Source organism: Pelophylax lessonae (assembly GCF_965119305.1).
Source record: "Pelophylax lessonae genome assembly, chromosome: 2".
Classification (NCBI taxonomy): Eukaryota; Metazoa; Chordata; class Amphibia; order Anura; family Ranidae; genus Pelophylax; species Pelophylax lessonae.
In genome coordinates this window covers 73,497,599-73,519,497 of record NC_138769.1, presented here as the reverse complement: position 1 = coordinate 73,519,497, position 21,899 = coordinate 73,497,599, and the positions used below count along the sequence as shown (strand labels likewise).

General features: G+C 39.3%; 1 protein-coding gene across 11 annotated transcripts in view; it reads left to right on the top strand.

The window, feature by feature from the left end:
- ROBO2 (roundabout guidance receptor 2) overlaps positions 1-21,899 on the top strand; it is a 1,381,003-nt gene that overhangs the window by 1,182,314 nt on the left and 176,790 nt on the right. For all 11 annotated transcript variants that reach the window (XM_082246200.1, XM_082246196.1, XM_082246202.1 and 8 more), the window contains exons 5-6: positions 476-614; positions 17,394-17,521. In XM_082246200.1, coding sequence (XP_082102326.1) covers positions 476-614; positions 17,394-17,521 — 267 coding nt within the window. The remainder of the gene's footprint in view (positions 1-475; positions 615-17,393; positions 17,522-21,899) is intronic.

The following is a 21,899-nucleotide window of genomic DNA, read 5'->3' as shown; positions in this document are numbered from 1 at the left end:
GCCACAGAGAGTGGAGGCTGTTTGAGGGATGCGACTACTTGATTCTAGGTCCACTTTAACATATGTGGCGGGAAGGCCGAACTTTGCGTTGGCAACATGTTGAACAGTGTTGGAGCTTACAGGGTTATTAGTGTTCTCCTCTTCTTCGTGTGACAGTGTTCAGTCCTGAGGATTGGCTACTTAGGCCCATACGCTGCACCATGTTAGGAGTTTACATGATCACTCATTCTTAAAAGCACCAGTTATATGCAGATGGCTCTGATGGAGCAAAGGATCAGTGGTGGAGCATGGCAAATGTGATTACCAGCCAATGAGTGGGGTTCTTCTTTTAAGAGAAATGTCTGTTTGGCACTTTAAGAAAGTAACAAATTCTCTTTCATGTATATAGTAATTGCTAGCAATTGGCATTCTACATACTGTAATTGTTACACAACATCTAAAAACATTTCTTCTCTGTTTTCTCATTTTTTGTTAGAACGACCAACATTTGTCAGAAAGCCAGTTAACCAAATTGTTTTGGAAGATGAAACTGTGGAGTTTCGGTGTTCAGTCCTCGGAGATCCACAGCCAACTGTCCGGTGGAAAAAGGATGATGCCGATTTGCCAAGAGGAAGGTGAGTTTTCAAGACCAGTTTGCTACATCACGTTAAATAGATTTATTATATTAAGCACAATGGGCAAACTAAAAATGTTAGACCATGGGTGTCCAAACTTTTGGCTTCTCTGTGCCACATTGAGTGTAGAGAAATTTTCTTGGGCCGCATATAAAATACATACTATAGTTAAGGTTTATAAGTATGTAGCACTACTCCCTTGGGAACTGCTGGTTATGGGTTCCCCTGGGTTAGCATTAGCAACAAAATGACAGTATGACATTTTCCCCAAGTGTTTTATTTCAGTCAGGAAACAGTCCGGTAGCTTTAGTTCTTGTGTTTTTATTTGGAACTTGGATAGGAGAAGGGAATGAGTGGGATACTCCAACTTTATACACTATGCACAATAGTCTGGGACGACTTGAAAATGCTGAGAAACGCTAGTCACGACAAGGCCACTGTTTCACTTTGCCCTTAGCTGTGAAGTATACTTGAATGAGCTTTCTGAGGTAAACTGTATCCTGAGGTAAACTGGACTGTACTGCAGAACAACTTCAGGGCCCTTCCTGGCACCCCTCTTGTTCCTAATCTTCAGGGTCAACTACACAGCACCACCTTTACTGATACACCTCTTGTGTGAGCAAGCTTCTTGATCCCCTGACCTCTCTGGAGTGGTCCCCTCCCCTAGGCAGACCCTTAGGCAGATCTCCTGGTACTCACAATACTGTTTTTCTCAAGATGATTCTGCCAGCAGCTCCACTTGTCAGCACTCAGCTCAGCTCCACACCTGGTTCACTAGGCCAACCGCCTGAACCACCTTCCTCACACTTGCAGGAGGAGAGACAGCCATCCACCTCCTCCTGGGACTTGCTCACATGCTCCCTCTGGATTTATAGCCAATCCCAAGATGCATTGCAGCAATGCCCACCCACTGAGACAGCCATAAACCCTGGTGTGCTACTGGTTAGGTTTCCTCCACTGTCCAACAAGCTCCCTTATTGGATACAGTGGGGTGACTCCCTTAGACCCAATAAATCACACCTGGAAACATGTGACAGGCTAAACTAACAGATCAGGATCTCCCGATAAGCAGAAAAGAGCCACCAAATGCATTTTCCTAGCACCTACCTAGGAGGGTGCTACAAGTAATAAAACCCCGCCGCGCCCTTCCCGCGCCATGCCTCCCGCACTAATTTAACACAACTAGAGGATGATCAAATTAAATGGAATCAGTATGCAGATGTTTACTTCTTCTGAGAGATATTAAAGGAACACTCTAACCACCATGACTACTTCAGTGATTTGAAGTGGTCATGGTGGTAGGAGTCAGAAACACTGAACATGCTGGGATATTTACAGTTATGTGCTGGGGGCTAGTTGCACCCCTAGCACACATGACTTAGGCAGCCAGAAAATGTCATGTCCTTATTCATACATGTATGAACAAGGACATGACATATTATGACAAAATACAACTGGTTATTAAAAAAACATATTGCAACAATTTACAAATGCTAATGCACATACCTTTTCTACTTATTTTGCTGGCGGTTATTGCTGGTGGGTACTGCTGGTGCAGTTACTGCTGGCAGGTACTGCTGACAGTTACTGCTGGTGGTTACTGCAGGTAGGTAATGATGGCGGTTATTGCTGGTGGTTACTGCTGGCGGGTAATGCTGGAGGTTACTGCTGGTGGGTACTGCTGGTGCGTAGTGCTGGCGGTTACTGCTGGCAGGTAGTGCTGATGGGTACTGCTTGCAGTTATTTCTGGTTGTTACTGCTGGTGGGTAATTCTGGCGGTTACTGCTGGCGATTACTGCTGGTGGTTACTGCTGATGGGTAATGCTGGTAGGTAATGCTGATGGGTAGTGTTGTTGGGTACTGCTGGTGGGTACTGCTGGTGTGTAATGTTGGTGGGTAATGCTGGTGGGTACTGCTGGCGGGTACTTCTGGCGGTTACTGCTGGTGGGTACTTCTGGCGGTTACTGCTGGTGGGTAATGCTGGTGGTTACTGCTGCCGGGTATTGCTGGCTATTACTGCTGCTGGGTATTGCTGGCTGTTACTGCTGCCGGGTATTGCTGGCTGTTACTGATGCTGGGTATTGCTGGCTGTAAGTGCTGCCGGGTATTGCTGGCTGTTACTGCTGCTGGGTATTGCTGGCTGTTACTGCTGCTGGGTATTGCTGGCTGTTACTGCTGCCGGGTATTGTTGACTGTTACTGCTGCCTGGTATTGCTTGCTGTTACTGCTGCCGGTTATTTCTGGCTGTTTCTGCTGCTGGGTATTTCTGGCTGTTACTGCTGCTGGGTACTGTTGGTGGGTTCCCAACCCATCATTCCTGAGCATAATCAGCATTAAACAGGCGCCACGCTGGAGGAAGCAGAGCTGATGCTTCCAGTATAGCGCCGCCTCCTGTCACAGGCGGAGTGCATTTGGTATCACTCCGCCTGTGACAGGAGCTGGAACTATACAGGAAGCATCGGCTATATACGCTGTTATTTACAGTGATGCTCCGGGATGGTGGGTTGGGAACCCGCAATCTGGAGGGAGAGTCTCTAATATTTTTTTGGGGGGAGCAATTGCCCTATTGCCTCCCCCTCTGGATCCGCCCCTGGGCGGGAGACTGTCTGGAGTTCCGCGGCCGGTGGTCCGCATTGCCTGCCGGGCCACGGGTTGTACATGCCTGTGTTAGACTATCGGATAAAGTCCAACCTCAAATTTAATCCATCTAATAATATTTTCACTTGCATAATACCTAAAAATCCATATTAATTATTTAAGATTCTACCATAATTATGAGTTTAGAGTTCCCACAGGGGCACCATTATTCTATAGAGAAAAGGAAGCAAGATTATTACTGGGCATGCGGTATGTTGTCCAAGAGATGCCAGTATGAAAGCTTTGGGAATAGCACAATGTCTTACTTACCTTCTTTATTCTAAGCGAGAGATAGCTGACCATAGATCTAAGCAGTCAATAAGCCCTTTCATTATCATAAACTCTCTGTTCTGCTGACTATTCAAGTTTATGTCGTGGAGAATAGGGGAGGGATGAATAAACAATCGCTTCTATCATTGTCTTATCAGATGATAATGATCAGAACAGGTTACTAATTGTCAGATTAAATGTTACTTCTAAGGTTGGCGTGTGAATGGCTACCTGCCTCGTAAAGCTAAACTCGAGACAAGAATAAAACGCAAATTAATACAGCTCTGTAATCATCATTACATTATTAAAGGAGATGTACAGCCAAAGCAATTTTGGATATACTTCTCGTGTAGATCACAAGAATGCACTGCATTCTGCACTCCTGTGACCCATTTTTAGCCAACAGCAGGCTAAAGTCCGCTGTCGGCTGATGTCACTCAGCTGGTCCAGGCTCGGGAGAGATCCAGACCATATGATTGGGATCCACCCAGATGCCTGGATCGGCACCTGCTTCTCTTTTAAATGTAATATTTAATTGCAAGCATTGTCAGTACCTAAATACAACTTGGTATTAGGCTCTTGCAGCCCCCATAGAGCTCCAACTGTGAGAGAGAGAAGCAGTAAAAGGAGCCCCTCAGTTGAACTGCAGTGCTCATGTGTTAATAAAAACTATTTTTATGGAAGAAGGGCCATGAAGACAGGTTGATAAGCTCATTCGTTTTCTGCTTCTCCTTTCACTGTCCAGTCACAAGACCTGTAAGGCTTTTTTCACATGAGTGTACTGAAACATACATCCATGTGAGGGCTGTGTGTTCCTGCACAGGAAGTACATGATGTACAAGTGTCATCCTTGTGGGTTCCCAAATGCAGATAGTGTAAGTTCGGGCACATGCAATCGTACGCACCCGCTCAGATATCAAGTTGGGAGCAGTAGCTGTGTCAATGCAGCGCCAGCTTTCTGATTGACATGAATGGGACTGCTTATACGCAGATGCATGCAACACTTGTGCGTCCTGTGTGGGCAAACATGGCCCTCACATAGGTGTGTGGTTTAGTATGCCCATGTAATTAGGCTTGAATGGACAGAAATACACATCTTTTGCAAGGTAAACCAGTTACTACAGATTTCAGTTGTTTTTAGCTGTATTTGCCTGGAGTTCAGCTTTTAAAGAAAAGATTATTGCTCGATTCGTCATACAGGGCAACTATTATCTTAAGTCTATGAGTACCTTTAGCAGTGCTTAATAAACTCATAAAAATGTGTAAACGCAGCAACAGCCATTAGCCATCAGACACAGCATTATGACCTGATGCATTGTCTGTGTTATTTTTCATTGTGCTATAGTACATGACATAGGGCAATCCTAGTAGGAGTTCTCTTTCCATATAGCGTCTAATGATCAGATTGCTATAAATGTAGGCTAAGTGTGGGGTTCAGAAAAATTACATGTCTCAGGGGGCAGCTGCATGCTGTAATTACAAAGTATGTAAAACACAATCTTTTCTTTTTCCTCACTGAAGAGAATTCCAATTACATGAGGAAACTTAGGACACCGTAATAACTATTTTAACCTTGCGCAGAGAGGAAACCCGCACCGCCAGCTCTTCATAAGGGCCTCAGTAAAATTGTACATGTTCAGCAGGAATGTATAGTCGGGGAAGCCTGTGTGTGGGTCTTCTTGGAATAAAAATTGCAGCCTCTAGTTTTCTGTAGAACTAGTAGATATTTTAAGATTTCACAAATACATTTAAGAGCAGGACGTGCCAGGCTGACCACTCAAGAGAAATGTTGGCGGGGGCCCTGCACTGTTGTACTAGGAAATAGAAAAGCCTAAATTAAATTTACATTTACAGAAGAGATCTTTTACTGCTTTTTACAGAACGAGGTTAAAGAAAGAGAGTAATGGGGACATTTTCCTTTAGTACAATTACATAATTTAATTTCATAGTACAAAGACCTGTATAAGACATACATTTTCTGATACAGTGTACTAGCTGCAGTTTTAGATGGATAAATAACATAAAACAACAACAGTAAGCAAATCCTTTTAGATTAACTACATTGCAAGGACCCGGCAAACATTATTGCGGATTCTTACATGCTTTTGTTCTGTAGATAGTATTGTAGTACTTGATATGCCCTTTCTGAAATTGACCATTAAGTTGGGGAGTCTATTTTTTATTATAATCAAATTGTAAGTTTCAGTGTTGTAATAATAAACCCCTTTATGTGTAGTCAGACTGGAAGCATTTTACCAAAGGTCAAACTACTACTGCAAGGAATATCTTAATCGGTAAAAGAACAGACCTTAATGCCTAAGTGCAGCCTAAATAAAAAACTGAAAAATCAGCACAATTGAGATAACTTACAATCAATAGAATCTAGAGCAACAAAAAGTGCAGCGCTGTGAAAAAAATGTATCCGATATTCATATGTTAAAAACCTAAAACCCAGTAAAGATGATAGTCCTACAACCGTTGTGATAGGTAGAAGATCCTGATGTAAACCTAGTGATACCTCTCACATTCAAATCCTGTTTACCAGATCTCGTGTGACCCCCTGTTAGAGTGGTCAACAAACGGTTGTGTGTATACCGGCTTTCCAGCCACAGTGGTAAGAGAAGGTCAACATCAGAAAAAAACAGGAAGTACTGCCAGCCAGGGTAATAGGGGCCGGGAGTCCCGCACAATATTGATATCGGAGGCTGGAGAGAATATCGTGCACCCTGAATAAAAACAAAACACACAAAGGCACACAATATATTATGCAGTGTCCACACCCAGATCTCTAAGCCTTTATACAGCTGGGATCAATGGTCATGTAATCACTTAAAAAAAAAATATATATATATACAGTATATATATATATATATATATATATATATATATATACAACATTTTGCCTTTCATTTCTATTTTAAAGTGATTGGGATGTTTTACAAGGTAAAGGTTCATATACTTTAATACAACTAAGAGGCTGTCACAGGATTATTAAGAGAGCCTGCCCACCCTTTCCTTTACAAAACATCTCCCCCCCCCCCCCAAAAAAAAAAAAAAAAACAAAACAAAAAAAAAAAAACAGGACCACAGGATCCACATTAGAATGACAACAACCATTTATTGAAAAAAAAAAAAGACATAGCACACTTACAGTTAAAATTCTTATTAATCAGCATGGGAGGTAGAGATCACCAAGATGGAAATGTAGCAAGGTTGTATGGAGATAACAGCAGCTCCCGGTCCCCCAACCCAGGGACCCACTCTGACAGCTGTCAAAAGTCCCCCAATAGACAGCATCCTCCGCCGCTACCTACTGCTTTGTGGCAACCCCTATGTATGGGAGAAAAGAGGGGGGGTTGCTCTTTCTTACTAGCAATTCCCTTCATAGAAGCCATAGTACAGATACTATGAATAAAACATAATCTATGAATGGGGGGGGGGGGGGTGTTTCAAGCATATGCCCATTCATAGATCCTGTTTATTTACAGAATCTGTAGCAAGGCTTCTATGAATGGAGCAACTGGGTATAAAGGGCAGGCATAGCATTGCTATACATAGTATTACTCCCAAAAAAAGTGCAATAAAAATGCATGTTTTTCTAATTATTTGAAATGTAATAAGAAAATTACCTCCCTAAGCCTCGTCTCTACAGTGAGGGTGAAACTAGGAGACCAGGGAGTCTCTAACTATGGAGGGACTGTACTAAGTAAATACAAAATAGGAGAGGGGAACAGAGGAACATACTAAAGGAACAGAATAAACAGGTTACTGTGGCAGGCAGCACACTTCCGACCTGGTATCAGTAGATACCACTAAAATATAATGCAATACATAGCAACAACAATAAAACATACAACTATGTGGGACACATTGCTCCCCATGGCTTAATTGCTAAATAAAATACACGTTGCAAGTGCCAGGTTTGTATTATTTATTCAAACATATTGTAAACCTAAAATTATCATTTGGTATCATCTGTCATTTGCTGTTAACAATGATTATATATATATATATATATATATATATATATATATATATATATATATATATATATATATATTTATTTATATAAGTATATATATATATATATATATATATATATACACCTTTATATGTATATATACTGTTTTAAATGCAGTTGCCTGAGGTAGAGTACCTTGACTGGTTAAATACATATATAGTTAATCAGTGTATTTGCCGGAGGTACAGTTCCTTGACCGATTCCTGAACTGAGTCTCCTGTGACAAAATGTTAACACATATTAAGATCGTTACCATCAATGAGACACCACCAAGCAGTAACAAGCAGTAAAATTGGTGCAGGATCAGATTTATATAGACGAACACTGTGCTGTTGCTTAAGTAAAAACATTAGAATTAAAGGATTGTTTTTCTAGCTGAATCTTTCTCCCACCTTTGTTAAGCTAGAGCTGACAGAGTGGTGCAGCACTTTCTGCCAGGAAGGGGTTTTTATGGTTTCCATCTTCTTATAGTAGAAACTCCGTCAGACCACAGATATATTGTAATGATTTATTGTGGGGACATGTGATCAACTCTTCTGTTTTAAATTCTTTATTCTCTAATGTTGTTTTCAATACTGGACTTTAGGCTGGAACTACATGGAGGACAACACAAACTAAAAAAAAATGAAATTTCTGGAGTGCTGGGGAACACATTGCTTTTTGTTTTGTAAAGTCTGTAGGCAGTTTTAGGTTGGTTATTTACAGAAATTAGCTGCTTTGCTGGTCACACAAATAATTTAGGGCCTGTTCACACCAGCGGCCATGTTATAATGAGGTGGACTTGGAATTAAACAGTGTTGATAGGTTGACCTTCCATGCATCATACAGTTTACCTTTTTTTTAGGATATAACTTTATTGAAATTTGAAAATGACATTCCATTTACCTTTGTGCAGTATGTTGTCTTGCAGTGCAGTGCATTGCAATATGCTGTGGTACAAAAGGTAATGCACATCCTACTTTTTTTTCACCACACACCAGTGCAATGGTATGACCTAAACACATAGGGCACAAGGCAAATTACATTATCTACCCAGAGGGCAATGCTGCCCAGAACATTGCATTTTGGTGTGAGCGGCCTTTAGTTAATAGCCTTAATGTTTACTTCCAGTACTGTTCAACTCCATAGTAGATAACGCTAAATTATCTTCTGCTGGTCTAGTTTTTGGGGAAAAAAACAAAGGGCTATGAGCTCCTTTTATAAAAAGAAGAGGAAAGGAGAGTGGTTGTGTTGCTTGTTGCAGCTAACTAGATTTTATTTTTTCAGGGGTATATTGGTTGATAAAGGAGGTGCTTGCCTTTACATTTTTCCACATCGTTTAATATCTTTAAAACTGTAATATCAAATTCATTAGGCACAGAAGGCATGTGCCTATAGTTGGCAGTAGAAAATGGATATATTTTCTCTTTATATTTATCAGAAGCATGTTTGCATCATTACCCGAACTAGCCATCTCCTTTAACCTTATTTTCACATTGTCTAAATATTCTAAGCCAGATTGGGACCAGGAAAATAAGGAAAAATTCTTTGTTGTAACAGTGTTGATCTTAGCAGGAGTTGGAGGATTGGTTTTGGGGCCAAAGCTTGTGTGTCTAAAGGCTCCAGGAACAGAAATCAAACCGTTTGGTAGCCTTACTGACCAGTAAGAAGATGTTAGAACATATAGCACAATGCAGGATCATCTTCCTGGGAGATTTGGGTTACTCAGCTTTCCCCAGGATCTCGCTAGAAGATTGGAGACGTCACAAGGCCTAAGCTTCCTGGACAAAAGGGGGGACAAGATAAGTATGTTAGTGTCTTTTGACATTTTTTGCAACAAATTAAGATGTGGGAAAGGAGTCTTCAGTGAACAAGCAGACCTTGCTATTTAGGTGCAAGGTCTACTTTAATGCTTCTTTATGTTTCTGAAGTAGTGCATACATTTAAGTTTGTTTGAAGACTTGAGAAAAGTCTGAGAATTACTGGACAGCATTAGTAGCTCACTGACTGATGTTGCTTGTTGCCTAGAATTGATCTTTAAGTAGATTTTCCAAGCACAAGCAAGTTGTTCAGGAAGAGCAAGAACAAACGTGTCCAGAAAAAAACGAAGCACTTACAGAAATAGCATATGCCACATCTACAATGTACAGAAAACCATAGTGCACATTGCATTCAGGAACTTCTTGAATGGTTTGTTGTGTTTGCACGAACAGATGGTTATGGCATTTCTCTTTTTTTTCTTCTCATTTTTTTTTTTTTTCATTTTAGCCTTTTTTTTTTTTTCTTCAGACGGTTCTTTCTCTGACTTTGTCACAGCTGGTAACCAATCAATCTCAATTCACGGTACAGTGATGATAGCACACGTTGTCCAGGGGCCAAATCTGATTGGGTTGAATTTTTCATCAGCGTTTCATATCCGAAACAGAGAGAGAGGAAAAGTGTGTGCGTGGTAATGACTGCCAGCATACTATTGTAGAAGTGTCATTAATCACATACTGCAACAATAAGAGCATTCATACAATGCAATGATTACCAGATTTCTCAATCAAAATAAGCCTATGTGTGTTACTGTGCCCTTACCACTACTGTTTTGTCATTTCTTCTGCTTCCAATTAAATGCAATGCTTCAGCTTTTCACGCCACTTACATATCTAGTTATTCAACCTTCTTTGGCTCCAGCAGATTGGCAAAATATGGCATCTCTGAAAGGTTTAACAAGCACCTTTGAACAGAAGGCCGAGTACGCTAAACCATTAAACAAAAGAACTATTGAAATGCTTTCAGATAACACAGTCTACAGTTTTCAGGCTATTAAAGAAGCTGAGGAGAGGCCAGAAATGCTCTAATAACACTTTCAATACAGAGAGAGCGATTGTTTGCTGGCCTACATACCTGTGTGTGATTTATCATGCCTTATAACTGCTATTCAGCTTATTGTATAATGGGAATTCTATTTATATTAGTCACAGGGCTGCTTCCTAATGACAAGTTCACCTTAATGATATTTTCTGCTGGCAATTATTTTGCTGTGCATATGTCCCATTCTCTTACATTTAAAGGGACAGTCCTCCCAAAGGTCATATTTTATTTTTTGGTAAATGCTGGAGAACTGAAACCCAGCTAAAATCTTGGAATGATGTATTCATTCAGAAACACATTGTATTAATAATCTCCATTTTCGTATTTGTAGTTCCAATGCCCAGTGTGTTCCATATTTTCCAGAGTTTGCCTGCACTTTTGGATAGACTCTTATATAATAGACACACCCTCTTTTTTCTGCTGCACTGCAAGTCTTTGTGTGAATGGATTTGATAAGGAGAGCTATCTTGATTGCTCACGCAGATACTGCTGGCCCGTATGGCAGGCAATACCTTATATATTTTTTTATTAATTCAACTAGTGGATTAAACAAAAAAATAAAGCAAATCCCCCATCTACACATTTAGTGGGGATGGGGAATCACTCTGGCAGCACTATTGTGTTCTGTCAATAGGGAGCCTTTGTGGCTGGTGGAATACAATTATCAGTGTTTCCAGCTATAGCTGGCTGCCCTAATCAGGTGAAAAAAAACCTGACAGGCTGGTTGTACAGAAGTCAATCAAGAGATTGACTTCAAAATATTGACTTCTGTACAACCAGCCTTCCCATAGATGGATCAAAATTAGGCCAGGCTATGCTGAAATGGTTCCGTTTCCATCTATGGCAGGTTTACCATCCTGATCCAGCAATTAGCTTCCTTACATAGATTCACACTGGAAATCTCTATTTTGAGTCTATTCATGATTCTTACCTAAATTAAAGCCACGATGAAGGCAGATGTTTTTTCTGACCCTCCCAAAACACATTTACTGTTTTTTAGTATGAACTAATAAATTAATTTGGGCTCTTTTATTCTTTGGTCTGGCGCTACTTTTACAAGTGCGTGTAACACAACTGCACCAGCATAGAGCACTGGAGTGGGTAGACAAGAAGCACATTTATTTTAAGGCATTTCAATGTTAATTTAGGAAACAAAATTGTAACATATGATGGTGTATAGAACCATAAAAGAAACTTCGATTCGGCTTTAAGCCATTCCGTTGTTTTTAATCTAGGAGTTGCTGGTATCTCTGCAACTGGATTTCCCCCTTTCCATATCATATTTATTCTTTTTATTATAAGAAATGCAAAAGAAATTATGGAAATACCAAACAGTCCAAGCTCGGCAAGAACTGAGCTTGGAACTGCCTTGAAGCCGGATCTCTCCATTTGAATCCTCAGGACATAAGAAAAGCCAGGGTTGGTTTATAATGCCCGATTCCACCTATTAAAAAATATAATTATTGGTGCCCTGACTCCTTAAATATGTTCTTCTCAACTCTAAAAGTATCTGCCATGGCACAAATTCAGTGAAATCCCAAGCAGTGTTTTTAGCCTTGTCTAGTTCTCCTCTGCAGGACTTCATAACCCATCCTCCTCTCCTCATCTTTATAACATAGGGGTGGTTATGGAGCTGCAGCAGGGGCAGAGTTGTCAGCTCACTACAGAAATTTAGAAGTTCACTCTTTTTTTTGAAGGATCACAAGATAATTTTAAAAGCATTGTACACTTTAAAATGTTTTTGTTGTTTTACGTTTGCATTAGTGTATTTATATTCCCTTTGCTTGTTTGCTCTTACCCTGCAATGATGGGTTTACATGTTGCGGCCATTTCATCTGTGTTGCATCACAAGAGTGCTAATGTGATCTCTCTGTCAATTGTTTTGCATGTGTCAGATATAATTACTATGCTCCTCTCACCTGACGAGAATTAGACGGATAGATTCAGGGATTGTGGGATATATATATAGTTTCTTCACAGGAAATGTCCGTTCTCAGACTACAGACAGAAGTCATGAATAAACCCGTGCAGTACCATACTGCATGTCTCATGCTTGAACAAAAACAGACACTTTTGACAAACTAATGTGAAAATGTACACTACTACAGGCTGTGCATACAGGGCAAAACATGGGGAAAGGTACATGTATTGTCATATACTTTAGTGATTTTTTTTTTTTTTTACTTTGCTGTGTTCTTCTGCCCTACCCACCTTTTCATATTTGGCTCCTTGCCATGCCTAGTCTGTGCACAACAAGTTATGTTATTGGGTTTATTCCATAAACAATAGAAGAAGAAAATTGCTAAGTGCAAAATGTAGCAGACCCTGATGACCAAACAGAATCCAATTTAGTTAGTGTTGACCAGTATGGCCTAGTATAAAAGCCACTATAAGCTAGCAAGCTTTATAAGCCCTGCAAAAACCATTCCCAGTGGTGCAGGTATTCATTGTTTGCAGTAAGAAAAGTCTGTATGTGCTGTAATAAAGCTTCTTGCACAATACTGTACTTTGAATGAATTTATTTCAATATCACCACAAAACAAAAGCCCCAGAGCATCTGGTATGTTTGCCAACAAATGCATCATGGACTAGACTGTGTGAGGTAGATTTACTAATGAAGTAGAGACTGTTCACCTAGCAAAGGGAATCTTTAGTTCACTTAGAAAATAAAGTGAGCCTGTGTTCATTTCCAATACCCAATCATGGGACATTAAACAGAATGTGTGCTTGCAAATGATTTGATCATTGAAGTGAACATGGTTGACTTAAATCAGGCAACATTCCTTTTCCTAAGAGAACAGTCTCTGCTCCTTTAGTAAATCAGCCCACAGAGTCTAATGCAAAACATGTCAAATAATTTGCAACCAAGCTGGGTATTCACTAGTAGAACTTCTTTTAAAAATTTATGTTGGGGAATTTTATAATGTTGTAAATGTTTTAAGCACATTTGTTTGTTTTTCTATTCATTAGTATGGTTAATTCAACATTCTTTCTTTGACCGAAGTGCAAAAAGATAATTCAAGGAGCAGGATGGAAAAATTTTCTCTAATGAATATCTAACAGTGTATGTGGTTTTAATTTGGTCCATTCATATCAAGATTGAAAGTTAAAAGCAAACAAAATCTTGAACTACTTTCAAGCAACATTCAAATGTTCTGAGAATTTTCTAACAGAATTTACTAAGAATTTTCGTACATGTGTTCATTCAAAATTTTACTAGTGTACACTCAGCTTTACAGTATCACGAAAGCTTTGCCTTTTTTAAAAAACAAACATGTTATATATACCTGCTCTGTGACGTGGTTTTGCAAAGAGCAGCTCAGATTTTCTTATTTTCGGGTCCCCCACCAGCACTCCTGGCTCCTCCCCCTTGAGCAGTGTCCCCAGAGAAAGCCGCTTACCCTGGGGGCACCGCTGCATGCTCGCTCCTGAGCTGCTGCTCTATGCATCGATAAGACACATTGAGCCGCGGCTTCACCGAACCTGCTCTCTCCTCATTGGCTCGCTGGCTGTGATTGTGGAGGGAGAGTATTGGGACAGCTGAAGCTACCATGAGCGTCGCTTAATTGGAGGGAACTCAGGTAAGGATTGGGTGGGGGCTAGGGGGGGGGGCGCTGCACACAGAAGGTTTTTTCTACCTTCATGCATAGAATGCATGAAGGTAAAAAACCTTCAGCCCTTAGAATCACTTTAATAAATACATTTGTTTCATTCTCAAAAAATGTTTGAGTAAAAAAGTTTAAAGTAATTGTAAGGTCATGTCAGGTTTATATAAATCCCAATAAGAAAACAAACATAGCAAAGCAGATTTACTAAAGGAGTTCAGTATCTTCACTGAAAAAATGTTTGAATATTCTCTTCAATTACCCAAAAATGTACATAGCAAATTCCTCTTCACATTGATTCCCTAATCCTAAGCCAAAGTTTTTCTCCTGATTGCATAATTGAAGTGAACGTTTACATACATTTTTTGCGTATGGATTCTTGGCTGCTTTAGTAAATCTGCCTCACTGTTTGTTTAATTACTGGGATTGTTATAAGCATAGATCATCAACTTCTTTAGTAAATCAGCTTTTATGCATCACATAATGGCTGATTTACTAAAGGAGTTGAGGATGGTCACCCAAAAAAAGATTTAAGATGCATTTAACCAATACAACGCACAATTATGTGCTGATAAAAGAAAAAGAGATTTTTATTTTACATGATTTGATAATTGAAGTGAATTTTCACTTTTTGTTTAGGTGAACAATTGTAATGCCTTTTGTAAATTAGCCATCTAGTCTTCTAGTTTTTAAATGTATTCATCAGTGTATAACCAATGGCACAATAACATTATGGCAGTAATATACTGTAATGCAGAAAAAAAAAAATAGTTTTGTTTTTCACCTTTTCATTGTCTTTCCCCCTCTCTCTGGTCTCTATTAGTTTTATTTTCTTTTTTTTTTCTATAAATAAAAGGAAGCACAGTAAAATTTAATATTTAATGGGGTCTTGCGGAACTCAATTATGTTTTTCCTCCATAGACCTGTTCTCCAGATAAAGATAGCTATTTGTTTTGCCTTTTCTTATTAGATGCCATATTTTATGTAGGTGGTCACTGCTCTTATTTTCCTAGATAGAGTTTCAGTTGAAGGATAGGGCAGTGCTTTGCCATTTTTGTATCATCTATTTCACATTTGAAATCCTCAGTGAGTTCTTCTACAGCGTTCCTCTGGCCTCTTCCCTGCTCTTATTCATCGACTTGATGCTTACATTGAGTTATCCACATTAATTCCCCAATCTCTTACTGGGGCCATAGTAAATAAATGAGATCCCTCGAGTTTCCATATGTGCGGTTTTTCTCCTTGGTGTGTGCATTACTGTACATCTGTCTTGTGACATTGAAATACATTTCTTTGCTGAGTTCCCCGTTAGTTACTGACATTCTTACGATTTCTTCTATCTACCTGGGCAACATTTATTCAACCAAAGCCTCAAATTAGTCCCAAAGTTGATACTACTTCTCATTACACTTAAAGAGCAATTTCAGCTTTCAGAATGTTTTTAAGCAATAAATACAATATAAACAAATATAAATCATGCTTTTGCTTCCTCTCGTGTCTAAAGAACACTTACTGCCGATTGTAATTCTGTTTTACTCTATAAGGATTCTATCTTTACCTACTGAACTTCTGACCAATGGTTTTTCTCTGTGGTCAGTGAACTATATGAGCATCGCTCTCCCTGTTTTTGTGTTTTTGTTTTTTTTTTTTTTTTTATGGCATGTTTCTGAGTCTGTGCACGCTTAACGGTTACTAAAAGAATACTAAGATATTTTCAGATTTTCAATTTCCAAGCAAGGCAGAGGCTGCAGTGCAAAGGGTGTAACCATATGAAATGATGTGATTGCTATGGGATCCAGCAGCATGGGAGCCCTCTTTGGTTACATAGTAGTATATCCAGGTGTAACATTTACCAGTTCCTGTCTTGTTCTGGGAAAATAGTGAGGCTTCCACATGGTTTCACCTACAGCCACCAATGTTTCCCTAGGGCAAATAGGCCTACCCGTACTAAAACACCCCTAGGATTTGAGTTATGATATACTATGTTTGCAGGGCTGGGATGCTACCCAAGGACCCAAAGGAGAGTTCATATACCATATCAATTGATATCATTATTGAGATTGAGTGGTGTGATTCAAGACAGGTGTCTAGTGACACAAGCTCATCTTTGCAGTGGTCAGATGACACCATACATGGGGGATGGTGTACGGAAAAAATGTAGCTCAGTGGACATGATGTGAACAGGGATGATGGGGTAGATCTAAAAACTCTGGTGAGCAGATATTAGAAACCAGCATTAGATGAGCAACTATATGAGCATCAATCACTCTGTTTTCATGTATTTTATGGCATGTTTCTGAGTCTGTGCACGCTTAATAGTTACTAATAGAGTGCTAAAACGTTTTCAGATTTTCAACTTCCAAGCAAGGCAGCGGCTGCAGTGCAAAGGGCGTAACCATATGAAACTATGTGATTGCTATGGGATCCAGCAACACAGGTGCCCTGTTTGGTTACATAGTAGTATATCCAGGTGTAATATTTACCAGTTCATGTCTTGTTCTGTGAAAATAGTGAGGCTTCCACATGGTTTCACCTATTGCCACCACTGTTTCCCTAGGGCAAATAGGCCTACCCGTACCAAAACACCCCTAGGACTTGAGTTATAATATACTATGTTTGCAGGACTGGGATGCAACCCAAGGACCCAAAAGAGAGTTCATATACCTTATCAAATAGCTTTGAGATTGAATGGTGTGATTCAAGACAGGTGTCTAGTGACAGAAGCTCATCTTTGCAGTGGTCAGATGATACCATACATGTGGGATGGTGTACGGAAAAAATGTAGCTCAATGGACATGATGTGAACAGGGATGATGAGGCAGATCTAAAAACTCTGGTGAGCAGATATTAGAAACCAGCAGGTGATAGACCTATCTACACCTAATGGAATCCTTCCATCTATAACTGAAATCTCAGTTTGATTGGACTGACAGGATTACTTTACAACATCTAAATAATGTTAATATCACTAGATGTTCCATTAAACCAGGTGAGACTAATGGGATCCTGGTCTCTAGGAGGACCTAAAGATTTTATCTGATGACAATGATTAATAAATAGATTGGAAAGCCACAAAAGCATAACAGTTACTGTATCAGGACCAGCACAGAATATGTCACATATTGAAAACAGATCACATTAATTTGTCATATTGCCACACCGCACAGAGAAAAGTGATAATATTAATAATACACTAATACCAAAAGCACACTGCAGGACCAATTTTATGGCCTCAAAGTTTTTAACTAATGCATGGTGTAATAAAAATGTCATGAAGATTTATGTGTGTGTGAAATTATTAAAGCGAAAATAAATGGTGCTGAGTACCTATGTGATAAATCTATACATTTTTGTTTTTTGGATCCATATGCTACATCATGTCATCCATTATTATCTTGTGATATTTAGATACGACATCAAGGATGATTACACCTTACGGATTAAGAAGGCGGCCAGCATCGACGAAGGCACATACACATGCATTTCTGAAAACCGTGTTGGTAAAATAGAAGCTGCCGCTACGCTCACAGTAAGAGGTAAGTGTTAATCTTGTTCTTTCTGCCTTTTTTTTTATTGGGTGATGGCCATGCTAGAGACTTTCACAAAATTAAAAGACTTCTCAAAACATGTGAGTTGTACATAAAATATAATTTAATTTCACTGAAAGGAAGTAAAGGAAATCTCCCCAATGGGACACAGAATAACAAAATATTAACCATTCCCTACACTTCAAAACTGAAAACAAAGCTTTGGCTAGAAAGACACGTTACCACAGTTGGTGTTCCTAATCATCTTAATTAGTGTTTGCTGAATTTAAAGTGACTTTCAGAAAATAAATTAAGAAAAAAACTTAAAAAAAAAAATAAAAACCCACCAGGCAAAACAATACTTACCAGCCCAGTGGGTGGTGCCTCAGATCTTGGCTAAAGAGCTCTTTTGACTAAAGAAACTTCAACATCCAACACACTTTTGGGTTTGTTAAATCCTTGCATCTCCTGCTCCATTTTATTATTCCACCATTGTCTGCTACATTAGTACTGTATTACTGCAAAGCTGTAGTGGCATGAAAGCTGGTGAGGTGAGGGTAAGCACAAAATGCAAAGGGGGTACAGTAATCTGCTACTGGAAATGCATTCGATGTTGAAGATTCTTCATCTACCATAGCTCGTCAAAAGAATGCAGACCAGTGGCACCAGTTTCTATGATCAGTAAAACATAAAGGTGGGAAGGTTTTAATACCTCTATCACTATTCTATTTCTGTATATCTTGTTTTAACCAAGACAGTAAATTAGGCAGGTCTCCCTACTGTATACAATACAGGAAGCTGAAGTTGCAACTTTTGAACCTGCATAACCCTCTGTTCTTCTACTTGTTAAAGTACATATTGTGGCCCTCAAAGCTCTTTGGGTACCTCCCCTCCTTTGCTATTACACATTCTGGCACAGCAACCATTAGTTTAAAGCTGAACTCCAGGGAAGCAGCAAAATACGCATATGAAATACATAAAAGGGAGCTGTTTTAATTGCAAATTGATTTGAATTTCTTTCTATCCAGTCCAGTGATTTAACAGATCTGTCTCACAGTACAGTTCTGTCTAGAAAGGTAGGCAACTTGAGTTTTCTCTTTTGCAGTTCAGTATTGCTTACGGGTCTCCATCCCACCCCACCCCACCTTGTAAATGGACAATGAAAACACAGCACACCAAACAATTCATCTATCTGTCACTCTGCTCTCTCTCTCTCTCTCTCTCTCTCCTTGTAGCTTACACTGCTCAACTACTAGCTCTATATGCTGCTTCTTCCCTCTCCATTCTAAGCTCTGCTGTGGAGGGACTTTAAGATGCCAATGCAAAGTTAAAATCATTTACTTACATTGCTTGCATTAAAAAATACATTTTAGGGTATATAAATTAATACAGAGCTGCATTCATTTGCGTCTTTAATAAATGCCAGGAGTTCAGCTTTAAGATAGGAACACTTGCAAAGCCAATTAAATGTAATTCTTAAAAAACATTGTGAACAAAATGTATTTTGTTTATTATTGCCATTAATGGTAAAATGACCTACTTTCTATTTTTAAAACCCTTTCAGAAGTTTATTTTTCAAAAACAGAACACATACAAATTAAAAACTGCTTGGGGTTTGGTACATCTTAGTTTGAAATATTCTTCCCACTCTTAGACTGGTATTGAAAAGAATAATTTTACTCCACTTGATGGCAATGCTATTTCACAGCTTAGTGGCGCATGTTCAGTGATTTCATGCAAGCTGTTATAAGGTTAATAATAACATTTTTAGTATATGTTCTTGGTTTTTACCCTCATACATCACATGAACATTTGTGTGAATACTTTATTTTTAATGGAATCAATATTTTCTGATGGTACTAAAGTTTGGAAAACAGAAAAATTTGTTATTTCATTAGGACACAAAAACGCAGACTAAATAGAGCCCATTCACACTAGCACGACTTGTGAGGCGACTTGTGTAGCCCCAGGTAGCTTGACATAACAAAAGCAATGTTAATCAATCAGTGCCGTCTTAATTGGCACTACTGAAGTTGCTCCGACTTCAGAAAAGGGTCCTGTACTACTTTGAGGCGACCTGTGATCCCACTGTCCCATATACTTCAATGGGAGTCACCTCCTTATCTTAATTGACACGACTTGTTATCAGACTTTCCAGGAAGAAGAAAGAGATTAGCCAGGCATTCCCCACAGGCAAAGTCGCCTGTCTCTTCAAAGTAGTGCACAAGTCTCTTCCAAGTCTCTTCCAAGTCTCTAAACAAGTCTCTAAACAAGTCTCTTCAAGTCACGGGGCGACTTTCTGGTCGTGGTAGTGTGAACCGGCTCTAAAGTTATGTGACCAAGGAGGTCAAGGCCATGATCAAGCTAGGTATGAACTTATGGTAGTCTTAAAAGATAGCACCATACACATACAGGAAGTAGGGATTGATGAAGCTAGGAAACATAGGCAATATGGGTAATTTACACTCACCTCCAAATTCCAGAATCTGTGATCAGATGCTTTAGACATGAAGTTTAAACAGTGCCTTCATCTTACTGCTCTGGGCCTTCTGTAGGGTGTCAGGACTGAAGACACCAATGGAGAAATCTTTAAACCATGAGACTGATGTACAGGCTCATGTGTTCAGGAAGTTATTCTGATCTGGACATTTGCAAGGTAGAATGGAGGAACGAAGGCACAGGGAGTGTAGTTTTCATATTAGACTCCTCCACAAGCCTTACTTAATGTAGTTATACTTTAACATTGATTTTATTTATCAGTAATGATATATAACTGTGATTTGAGAGGTAATAATACCATACCACTAAAACAATCAAGTTGGGACAGGAAGATTCAGGCGTTTGGATCTATGACTTTTGATCAAGCATAATTTTGTGCAAATGTTAGTGAGCATAAGACAGCCCATACATGAGTCAATTTTTTACGTTCAACCAGCGGATGTCAGATGTGTGACTCTGCTGCTAGTTATCCCGATGCTGGCATTTTTTTTAAAAAATGGTAGAAGCTGGATTGCTAAGAGGCTGTCTTTTTTTTTTTTTTTACTATGGAATTGCTCCCTCTGTATCTGAGGCATTGAGGTGTTTCTCCCATCCCTAGTGATCCGGGTTCAGCAGCAAGGGACAGAATTACATCTTGCTGCATCTGGCTATAGAAGGAACAATTCCATAAGAACAGATAGGCAGCCTCTTTTGAGATCCTCCCATTGCTGATTTGTCTGACATCAATCCAAGTGAAGCTCTGGTGAGCTATTAAAAATGTTAGAATTTCATGTTTGTAAGCTACAAAAATCAATTGTGACTATAAAAGTCGGTTAATGTTAATCAATCTATTATCTCATTTTAGGATACTTTTAGAAAAATGATTCAAAAGAAAAGATTTGGTCTTTTTAGATGGATAGGGAATGTTCATCTAATATTCTGATTTCCCTTGTCTTACAGGAACAGATTAAGGTAGAAAGGGGCCTTAGATAAGGTAGTAGCTTGGGTTCCCCCCATTTGTTCAGTTTGCATTGGATTGCAATAGGTACAGATAAGCTGATCAATTTTAATTGCTTGTATTGGCATGGTCTTCCCCCTCAGACACTATCAGTGCATCTGTTTTGTTAAGTGACAACAAGGTGTATAGCTTTGACCAACCGTGTTTTCCCCCAATTTTTTGCAGGAGAATAAAGGTTGTAGCTGGACATTCACCAGACCTTGGGCTCATGCCTAGGTTGCCTTGTGGATGATCTGGCTGTGTAGAGTTGCCCACAATGTATTCTATGTGCTTTATATAGTGCAGATATTTGTAAACTTTATCACTTATATTTCCATTTTGATCATATTTTAACATCACAAACAATTTTTGGGTACTTCACATCTTTTTGTTCAGAGAGAATGGGTCCAGGATAAAAAGACAGCCACCTAATGCTTTAAATGACCTTAGAGAATGGAAACCAACAACCATATTACTATTAAGCTAGACCAGTTACACATATTACAAGTGTAGAATAAGTGAATTAATATCATTTTGGTTTCCTGTAATTTATTGCTCAACAACAGTCAGACTGGGAGAGGGACAGGTTACCTTCTAACCCAATGATCTGGCACAGTGCTGTCTGAACATGCCTTCAACATAGATGGGCACAGGGATGACATCATCGGTGTGCTGCTGCTCCTTCATCATTCAATCAACAGGTGGGGGTGGAATCTGGACAAGGTTGTATTGCTTTACTACAGCAGTGAAAAGTGAGGCCTGGTTGTCTGACCTGGCAGGGATGTCCAGATCACAATATTTGCTGAACAGAATTACCAAGTCAGTAAAATGGTTACCGTATATATATTTTATTTATTTAGTGGTTTGCTCTGATTTCAGCTTTAATGGTCTGTGAGCAGGGCTGTGTATAAT